This window comes from Aquila chrysaetos, chromosome 5 (genome assembly GCF_900496995.4).
Source record: "Aquila chrysaetos chrysaetos chromosome 5, bAquChr1.4, whole genome shotgun sequence".
Classification (NCBI taxonomy): Eukaryota; Metazoa; Chordata; class Aves; order Accipitriformes; family Accipitridae; genus Aquila; species Aquila chrysaetos.
In genome coordinates this window covers 41,927,109-41,937,894 of record NC_044008.1, presented here as the reverse complement: position 1 = coordinate 41,937,894, position 10,786 = coordinate 41,927,109, and the positions used below count along the sequence as shown (strand labels likewise).

The 10,786-nt window shown below is 39.6% G+C and overlaps 1 protein-coding gene across 1 annotated transcript; it reads left to right on the top strand.

Annotated features, from left to right (window-relative positions):
- The first annotated feature begins 197 nt into the window (after nucleotides 1-197).
- FBXL22 (F-box and leucine rich repeat protein 22) lies at nucleotides 198-5,988 on the top strand. Its single transcript, XM_030014170.2, has 2 exons — nucleotides 198-1,693; nucleotides 4,408-5,988. The coding sequence occupies exons 1-2, from the start codon at nucleotides 1,359-1,361 to the stop codon at nucleotides 4,751-4,753; spliced, it is 681 nt and encodes a 226-aa protein (XP_029870030.1). The 5' UTR covers nucleotides 198-1,358; the 3' UTR covers nucleotides 4,754-5,988.
- The last annotated feature ends 4,798 nt before the right edge of the window (nucleotides 5,989-10,786 follow it).

Below are 10,786 nucleotides of genomic sequence, written 5' to 3'. Positions count from 1 at the left end.
AAGCATACACATTACTCAAGCACAGATAGAAGCTAAAATAATTGTTGCAGACTGCAAACAAATTTCAAATCTTGTTTTTCAGAGTTGAATTTCAAACTACATTCTCAGGGTAAGAAGGAAAAGATGAACTTTGGTCCCACTCAGCCCTGTCATATATTGAAACAAACCCAATTAAAAGGCACAGGTACACAAAATCTCCCAGCTACTAAAATTGTGCAAGCCACTTCAAAAATTCCTGCAGGGCTGTTTTGATGTTAAGATCTGCTACTTAGCTGAATGTATTATTTTCCTGTATTACCATCAGACAGAAGATGGGCATAAACTACCTTAATCTTGAGCATTTTTATTTCACAAACATGGAAGTTATAGGGCTGTTTGTTGTTGCTTTTAATTCCAACCTGCCATTTGCTGTAGCTTTATTTTTCTTCTAGGAGAAACTTTCTGCTACAGTTTCTCTCATTACTGGAAAACACGCTTTTATTCCTAAAACCAATTCTGTATATTCTTTTCCCACCAAAACTGCCAAGTCTACAGTAATGGAACTAAGCCTACAAAAACATAAACAACACAAGAAAACTTGTAAAAGTCAAGCTAATAGAAGACATCTATTAAAAGCACAAACCTACAAACAGCTGAACACAGACATGCTGTTCCTGTGTATCATTACCTTCCTCCATGCAAAAGAAGGCAGGGAACCAGCTGGCTTTGTTTATTCAAACAACAGTGTGCAGGAACCTGCCCTAAGTCTGAGGCTTGTAAATTGAAGCTGCAGACTGTGTGTGTACACATGTTAAAGCACCCAGGGCATTTTTCAACTCATTTTACAAGCTGTTCGTGAAATTTCATTATCCAGTGTAAACAGTCATTGAACATGAAGGAAAAGTGCAACCTTAGAGAAATCGGTGAACAAATCAAGGCTAAAATTGTTGTACACTGCAAAAACAAACTTCTGCTCTGAAAGCCGAATCCTCCAAACTGGAGAGGCTGGCAAAGCTACTCCTTGCAGTTGTAAGCTACACCCCCGTCCCCACCCCCTAGTTAGGAACTAACTTTGCTAAACTTCAGGAGTGCCTACAAGGAAAGAAATCCCTTTTAAGGAAGCATTTCATGAAAGTCAAGTGCTGCTATTCTACATGCCCATTCCATTCCCTTGTAGAAACAGAACAAGAGTTTCATGCATGCATGTTTCTTTTCCTTTCGCTGTTCTTAGCGTCTGCAGCAGTTGTTCGCCAAAAATAAACACCATTCCACAACCATATATGTGCAACAGCCTTCTGGTGATTCTGAGCCCCCTCCAGCACTGCCGTTATTCCGCAAGGCCAGGAGACTGTCTTCTTTCTCACACGCTCTGACGGGCTATGCATATAACCCAGCTGAATCGGGAATGCCTTTTACATCTATTTTCTTTTCTGGACAAAAATAGTAGGAAAAGTTTAGCAAAAACATGTCACAAGCTGCTGGAAGTGTTTCAGGATCCTTTACTGTGGTCTTTGTTACACTTTCGTTCTCCAGCGGAACTAAAGAAGGATAATTTTCTCCTGGGACCTGCTTTAAAATACTTATCCATCTGCTGGTATTCAGAGAGAGTCAAGGTGTGTAACATTGAGGACTGGATGAAAAACAATTTCCAGAAAGACTTCTGTAACAGGCATGAAAACACTGTCAATGATTTTTTACTAGAAGTTTGCAACAGGTATGTTCTTCGGGTGTGAACTTTTACATCTACTGTAAAGGTTAACTGCCTTGAAATGAGACAATTGTCAGCTATTTACATCCTATTTATCTGAAATGGAGCATTAAGTACGTGAGTGCTTTGACTTTGCAGTTTTAATATAGCGTTAAGTTGGTTTTATAGTGGCAATAGCATATACTTCATATCGACTTTCCTTAAGCCTATTTCTACCCCCCCCCTCCTTTTTTTTAAAGAATTAATAATTAATATAGAAAAGTGCAGTACTGCCTACTAAATTGCTGCTTAACTGAAACATACCCTTCTGGCAGGGCAAAGCATTGTCCTGGGGCGAGGGGCTACAGGAAAGAGGTGCAACAAAACCAAGTTCATTAAACACGTTACTAAACACCAAAATTTGTTTCATTCTAGTAAGTAAGCATTGCTTTTGTATTGAAATTTAACTCTTATTGTCTAAGCTTTTTATAAATGACAGTAAAGGAAAAGAAATACCACTGTGGAAAAGCACCTCTGGATGGTTGTGGTCCTAGATGAGAGCTGAAAGGGGCACGTCAGCACCTGTCCTGAAATGGCACGCCTTTGTGCCACAGCCAGCCCTCAGCTTTGTGCCACAACGTGGAAGGCAGAAAGTTCTATGTGGAAACAACAATTTAAAAAAATCCAACAAACTACAGGATACTGACAGGACACAGTGTCTTTGTGAGAACCAGCAAACAGTGCAATCTCAAACAAGGACTGAAATGTAGGTTCAAACCAGAACGTTAAGTTGCAAGTACAAAATTTCAGAAGTAACTGTTCTAGAACAACTGATAAAAAATGTGGATTAATTAGCAAAGTATCATTAGGGAAGCACATCTATGCCTACACAGGAGGGCGTAGAAGAAAGTATTCTCTCATTCTGGCACTGGAATGTCTACTACCATGAGGCCACTCTTATTTATTTCCTTTTTTTTGCCATCACAAATTAGGATTCAGAAAGAGCATGCAAAACCACAGCTCTGCAGAAATAGTTTTAAGTGCCTTTTTCCTCTGCAGAATCCATAAGCCCAAACTGGTTGCTTGACAAAATTCAAAGCAAAGCCTGGGTAGTAAGCAATCTCAAAGTCCATAAAAATTCAGCAAATGCCTTTCAGCCTTACATAGATTCATTTCCACAAGTTAAACTGAACTTTTATAAGTTACAGTTTATTATATTGACACTCACCCCCCCCCTCCATTTTAGCCTTCCTAAGACAAGTTCCTGCCTTTTTTGCAGCAACCCGTTGAAAGCATTTCCATCCGAACAAAATTCCTAGCATCCTCTGCAAAGAAAAATGGAAATTAAACAAATATACAGCTTTTCTCCCTGAGTTTGGAGTACTTTTATTCTGTTGGCAAAGCCACAAGCGATGGCAGGTCAGAGCCTTTCTTGACCTTGCCTGCTTTAAAACATTTGTTCTCCTAACTGTTCATAAGCATAAAGGAAAAGAGTAAAAAAAAGATGATGCAGCTGACATGAACGTAATTACCTCTGCTCAAAAGGTGAAGTCAAGCAGCAGCAGGGGGGATGGGGTGGGGTGTAGAGAAAGAGGAACATACCATGTACCAATTTTTAAGGACAAAAGAAAAAGCTGCAGTGATTGATGGCAGAGCCCCTTGTTTGCCCCCACCTCGAACCCCGATACAGGCTGTAGGCACAAATGTTTATATGGAAGTGCTCACGGGTACCATACGGTTCTTACAGGACGGAGGCAGGCTAATAGTTCTGTCCACAGGTCTCACAAGATCAACATGAGCATTGCTGTAACCATTTCTCCCCACAACAACAGAGCCTGAAGTCCTGTGCTAACAGAGAAACATGAAGCTGCATTTAGCTAAACAGATGGATGGCGGAACTGCTTCTCCCTGGAGAGAGGTGTAAGCCAGAAACCAAACGCTTTGTACAAAAGGCTTTGCAGGTTAGTGCACAAGGGTCCTTGCAAACATGCCTGGTCAGTACAACAAATAACTGGTCTGCTCCAGTTTTCTACACAAGGATAGTTAGTGTAAGTCATCAACACACTGACTTGGAACAGGGCTTTTCTGTACTTTCCCAAGTCTACCCAAGCAACAAAAAAGAAAGCTCTTTTAATCTGATGTGTTGTTGTTTAACAGTAGAGTTCTTATCAGTTTCAATGACTTGAAGGAAGGTTTAAGAGTTGTGTGGGCTTCAAACATCAACACTCTTAGGTTGTAGCTGGCATCTCTTCAGTAAATCCAAGGACATGAAATACACCCATTAATAAATCCCCTGTACAGTCAAGAGTGGGAGTGTCTTACTTGCCCATGCTCAGCACGTCTACACAGCAGCCTCTTCACTCAATTGTCCTCAAATTCAACCTGACTTGAATCTCATCTCTACTGGATCTTCATTCGCTGCGCTTCTCCAAGCGCAGCACCATGCAACTCCTTAAGAAAAAACAATGCAGCTGCAGCTTATATAGGTGTCCACGTCCCCTTCTCTACTATGCCAATTGAGCTATAGATGTTGCTACCAACAGAAAAAGAAGGTAAGTTTTGCGATTAGTAAAGCTGAGCAAAAGATCTACATATACCCCCACCTACTCATGCATTCTTGCCCCTCCTGATGGAAGAGGAGGTATTTTTCTAACTCGCATATTATCCTTAACGATACTAGCTTCTCCAAGCTCTATTATTTATTTTTCCCCTCATCTCACCTGTAACGATCATGTTTTCAGATGTCCAAACCTGCTATCTCTGACCCTCTCTGGATGCGGCCATGTTACAGACGATTGCATCTTGCTTCTGCTCAAGAACTGCCCAAACCTCAAGACACTCAAACTGGAAAACTGTGTGCGGATCACTGACCAGACGCTAGAAGCAGTGACCCTCTATGGGGGATCACTGCAAACGCTCCACGTGGATTTCTGCCGGAACATAACACAAACTGGTCTAGAGAGAGTCAGGGAAAAATGTCCTTCGGTAATGCTGAGAGCAGAGAGAAGTGCTAACATGATTCCAGACAATAAGCCAGAAAAAAAGGTGATGCTTGAAAAAGCATCAAGACGATGGGTTCAGCTTTAAGTGCAACAAATTGTATAAACTCAGTCAATGTGGGTTATTTTGCTTCCACTCTCCTCTTGGGTAGCATTGCTTCAATGAACTGTGGCTACTTTCCTGTATTCTGGTTTAAGTCCAAACACATGGTTGATATGTTTTGTAAAGGCTGCACTGGGAAAAGGCATACATCTCCACCAGGACAGTCTTAGGAGAAAAAACCTATTTGCTTTCTGTTGTTCCCTGAAAGTGGGAAACCCTGCATTGCTGTCACAAAATGCTAGACCTGATTAAGGCTGAAAACTGCAATTTTGATACCCTCTTGTCACGGATGAGTGGAATGCAACTCACTCAAAAGAGAGAAGTAGCAGTATGTTTTATTGAGGTAAAATAATAATTTGACAGATTTCAATAAACTTGATGGAATTTAACAAAGTTTAACAGTGGTTTGACAAGGTTCAGTAAGTTTGAGGGCAAGGTTCACCTTATTAATTACTGCATGGAAGAAACATACAAAGGAAAATTGAGTTAGAACTGACCAGAGACGCAAAGAATAAGGGAGACCCTCCCATTGAGTCACAAGGTTGAGAGTGGACCCCCTTGCTTTCTAAACTCTATAGAGCCTAGGTGCGGCTGGATCCAATCTTAGACTTGCTCAACGGTTTGAGTCTAACAGAAGAGATACAAAGAGTAAGGAGGACCCTCCTGTTGAGTCACGAGGTTCAGAGTGGGCCCTCTTGCTTTCTAAACTCCTCATGTAATGGGAAAGGGCACGAAGCCACAGCAGATAGAGCTTGGGTAACTGTATGATTTACACAAATTTCAGGGAAGGAGTGATAAATTTCTGTTATAGGATATATCCGTACGGTCGTTCCATCCACTAAGGGTGGTAACCACACCACGTAGGATCCTCCTAGCAAAAGCACAGTACCTGACAACCATCAGTTCCTCAGTGATTAACATTTGTAGCCGATTTGTCAGGCTTATTTACTAAATGAGGGATGCATGGCAATACATGCAAAACACAGTTTGACCCTCTGCGTAATGTACTTTGACAAGATACACCAAGTTATTTTTTTAAAGTTGACACTAAAAGAAGCGCAATATGAACTAGTTGACAGTACTAACCCACAGGAAAAGACAGTGACTTACAACCCATAGCTTTAAACACTAAATTAGGAACATACTACAGTAGAGATCTTTATGAATACCTGTTTCTCACTGCAAAGGAAAAAAAAAAAAATAGCGATTTTCATCCCAAACCACGAGGCTGTCACTTTCCTGCATGCTGCTCTGCTACATGGAAGTGAAACCTTTTTTTTTTTTTTTTCCTTCTTTTTTTTTTTTTATGAAGGGTTGCTATGGCATCATCTACAAAATTTGACACCAAAGGTTGGCACAGTTTTATTTTGCTGTATAAAATCTGCCTTGATACAACACACTGCGATTTGGTCATGGTATCAAGTACTCGGGACTGGTAACATCACATTCAAGACTCTTTATGCACTTACAGATTTTTGCCTGAGGAAAGGTAAACATGTCTGAGTGCCACCTTACTGTGTCAACTGTACTGCTGTAACCTGTCAAAAGTTTTATTTGTCGAGTCTGTTTCAGTATAACAATACAGAAAAATCACTGTGATCATCCAGTTTGAATTATTCAGGTTTTTGTTTGAACTACAGCATGCTTTTTTAAAAAGCACCCCATCTCAAACTTTGTGCTTTACTCTATGTGGGAGCATGTCCTCAAGTTCTGCTTTCCGTTATTTTTCATTTTGGTCAGCAATATGAAGTCAGAATTCTGACTCCTAGAGAGCACACCATAATATATAATCCTGCCCATTCTTGCTGACTCTGCAGCTGAACTTGTATTTACCTTACATCTCTCTCCCATTCAATACAATCCACTGAAGAACTTTACACTTACTAAGAATGACAGATAGTTAAATCTGGCTACCGAGAACTTCGTTTCCCCTAGAGGACCAGATGTCAGTTCAGCTTAGCTGTCAAACAGAAGGCTGCATACAGACCAGTTTGACAAACTATGGATCCTGAATAGTTCCAGCTTAAATCACAATGAAGTCTACAGCAGTTTAAATTTAATTTTAAATTAAAACCTTACACAGAGTAGGAATACCTGAGTGTGCGTGTCCTTAAAATTCAAGCAAATTTAGAAATACTAACTTTTGGAAATACTGTTCTGTCGCATAAAGACAGTCAACATTTCTGTTCCATTACATAACGATTATTCAAGACTTTGTCACTACAGCAATCTATGTGCATATACCATAGTAAGTCTGTTTCTCATTTACATGAGGGGCTCTGCAATTGTTGAATTAATCTTACTGAACTGGTAACAGAACACTGATGAAATTTGCTAGTTAAAAACACATGAACTCGAACTCGCATCGCTGGAATTCAAGTATATCAAGACTATCATGGTTTAAAATAATCCAATAGCTTTGCTGCATTTTAACAGTAGCTTTGCACACTTACTACTTGTCTGCATTTTAATCTTTTATATAACTGGAAGACTACAAGAGCTAGCTTTTCCTCTAAGGATCAGAATTTGTGACTTCTTAAGTTGCTATTTAACAAAGTATTAAATGTTGTCACAAATGTCTAACATGATACATGTTCTTTAAATTTAGAGAACAGCGTGACTGTAGTACCTCTCTAAAACAAAAAGAACGTTAAAAACTACTACTGAAGTAAAGCAGACCTTTTCCCCTCTCATTGGCATCTAAACTGTAGAAACAAGTTCTGAAGTTAGGCCTCAGATACTTAGGAATAACTGGTTTGATTTTTCCAATTTCTTGCTGTATTCTTTTTACAATACTGTTGCTCCTTTTATTAAAGCTACATGGAGGAAATGCTTGGGGTGTCATAATGGAGAGCTTGGCTCTGATGCCTCAGGTAGTCTTGAGAGATTTATTCCAACTGATACACTGTCTTTTGTTCATGTTTGAACAGAAAGAAAGGAAACATGCTATCAAAATTCCACTTGAAGTCAATTGTTACTGCAAGAGTAGTACTGTAAACTGTATTTCCAATCAGTTTCTCTAGGAAGATAAGTTTCAAACAATCTCAGCAGAAATATTTTAATAGACTACAAAAACCTAGGGCTTATTCTTTCCTCTGCGAGAACCGATGAGCTAACTATGAACTCTTGAAAATATTCTTTATGTGGTGCATCAAAAATAGAAAAAGGACTTTACAGCTCTCAATGTAAGTGAAAATACTTACTCCTTTCCATCCTGGTTAACTGATCCACAGATATCCTTTGGTAGTCACTAATTTGGCTGAGCTAAGAAATAAATCACAGCTTTACAGAAACTTAGTCAAACAGAGCTGAAATTCTAGAGAAATACTTAATCAGTAGGAGTAAGAAACACTTACCCAGAAGACAAATAAAGAAAATAATTTCACTATTGCATCTTTACAACTTAAGAGATATTTAATGGCACGACACTGTAATATTCTGGTATTTCATTAACTCATTCCTAAAGGAATGGAATTCCTAAAGGAATTCCTAAGTAGGACCCTTATGCACTACAAAGTAAGGAACAAAACTGGAAGCACAGACAGGAAAGACAAACAGCAGTCCTGACAGAGCATTTACAACTTGGAAAGGAGACTGCTGGGCTGAACAAACTTGATTGTGATGTGGAAATTGGGATGTTGACACAATTCCTACCTTGGATACACAACTGGTGAAAAAACACCAGTTTCATATATTGCCGACAAGCCAAAACAAGGTAGGAATTCTATATAGTCACATTACTAACCAAAGACCTTCTCTTGATGCCAGCTCTCTAAGCACTCTGTGATGAAAGATACATCTCTGCAGATGCAACACCCAACAGATTTTCAAGTAGCTACAAGATGTGAAAGCAGGTTTGCATCTGTCTACATATTATTTATGCCTTTTTGCCAGTTTTCTATCAGGACTGTTTGGGGGGGGGCTGGGTGGGGCAGTGGTGGTGTGGGTTTTGTGGTTTTTTACTTTACAGAGCTAAAAAGGGCCTTGGAACACTCTCCCACTTGGTTTCTTTGCCCATCTGCGTACAAATACTCCGAGTCCTATTGCTTTGCTCTTCCCCTCCTTGAATGGGGTTATTTGTTTGTGACATGGTAAAACTTGAACACAGTTATGTTGATAAATTTTTTCAGCATCAATAATAAATTTTCTTAGCAATCCAGTTTGTAAATTCAGTATATAATGATTACATTTTACTTACAGTATTAGGTAAGGACTGAAGCATGTTAACAGTTTTCTTTAGTTCCAAGCCATCTGAGTTCCATCAAAGTTCTCTTAACATTACTGAAACATTTTTTTACTCTTCACAGACCCTAACTCTAACGTACCAGGTATAGAGGGAAGAAGGCTTGTTATCTATCATTTTATGAAAGTACTAAAAGAAAGGTGAAATAAACCAAGATGCCTACTTGGAAGCTGCATCAGGTTATCAGATGAAAGTGGCAAACAAGACTTCATTATCAAAAGTTTGTGTCTTTTCCTACACAATAGGTGAAAAGCAACATCCAGAAGACCCTTCAGATTTCCACTGTGACAGCATAGCTCAGCTTCGCAAAAGGAAATTTTTCCTTGGTAAAAGGAAATTAAGCAAAGTCCTGCAGCACAGTAAAACTGCTTACTTACCAGCAGCGGTGTTTTTTTGCCGTTAAACTTCCATCACCCAGTCAAAAGGGCTAAATGACAGATCTAAATCAAACTTCCAGACCCGACCTGATCACTCGTTCACCTATTCTCTAGAGAATACTGCTGTTCAAGAACACATTCTGCTCTTACCCGTCCCCTCTCAGCATGACAGGCACGCATTCCACCTACTGCTACATTCCAGCTCTGTCAGATGAATCAACAGTACTACCACTAGCTCCAGAAAGAGTAAGGCTTCACCCAGTTAAAAGTAACTTGCCTACCTCTAGTCTCAGGGACTGGCTGTTTATCTTCTCTCTGTTGTAGTGTGCCTACCTGTTTCAAAGGGCTATCCAGCTGTCTGATAGCCCAAAAGGCTAGGGATGTACTTCGGGGGGCTGGGGGGAAGTGGGAAAAAGTGACTGGAAATACCAGAGGTGGTAGAGAAGAAATTACCTAATCCCAGGGTAAAAACAGGATGAGAAACAGATATTATGGGCTTCATGAAGCAACAGCCTTAGAAACCAGAGAGAGTGAGCGCTGCTTGAGAGTTACTTGAGGCATAAGGAAAAGGTTAGGTACTACTCATGTACAGCAAAAAGTAAGCAGCAGCAAATAGTAGTCATGTTCAACAAGAGACACAGGCTTTTGGCATCTAAGTGCTTGCCTATATATAATACCTACCCAGCACATTACTTTTGTGGCTAGAACTTTTCGAGCTGTTTTTCTCTAGTTATGCTTAGACTTTAACACTTCTAAGCTTACTGTGCCTCCGTATCTCATATTAATTTGAAATGGGTCTAGATAAACACATTGTCACACACCTGTTCTTAGCTCTGACATGCATTTGTTACCACTGATACTCCCTGCTTCAGTCATACACGTCCCATCCAATGCTGAAAGGTGGAAAGGAAATGAGGTACGACATTTGGAAATCGCTTGCAGTCCACCTTGCTACAGCCAACTCTGCCTAATGCAACAACGCTGCCACTGGAAGGTTTGCTACAAGATTGAGTTGCATATTTTTTCTTTAAATAACTGCATATATGACCTACTTATACTACAGAACGCAGACATACGCTAGTAATATTTATTCCCCTTTCTATATAGGGAGAGGTTTGCATACATAAAATACCCTTAAACTGACAAAGTCGGAACTTTCTCAGATGGTCGGTCTCCAATAGTAGGACATAATCGGTGCTGTACATTCTGTATCTTCATATGAAATTACATATAAGAAGCATTATATAAGAAACTTGAACATGATTCCAGTCTCAGATGCCTCAGCAACAGAAAAATGTCAATCAGCAGCTTAAAAGGAATGTACGCACAATGTAATTATGGTGAAAAAAACCAGTAGGATAAAATAAAAATAATTAAGCACTTGGTAGTTTTAATGAT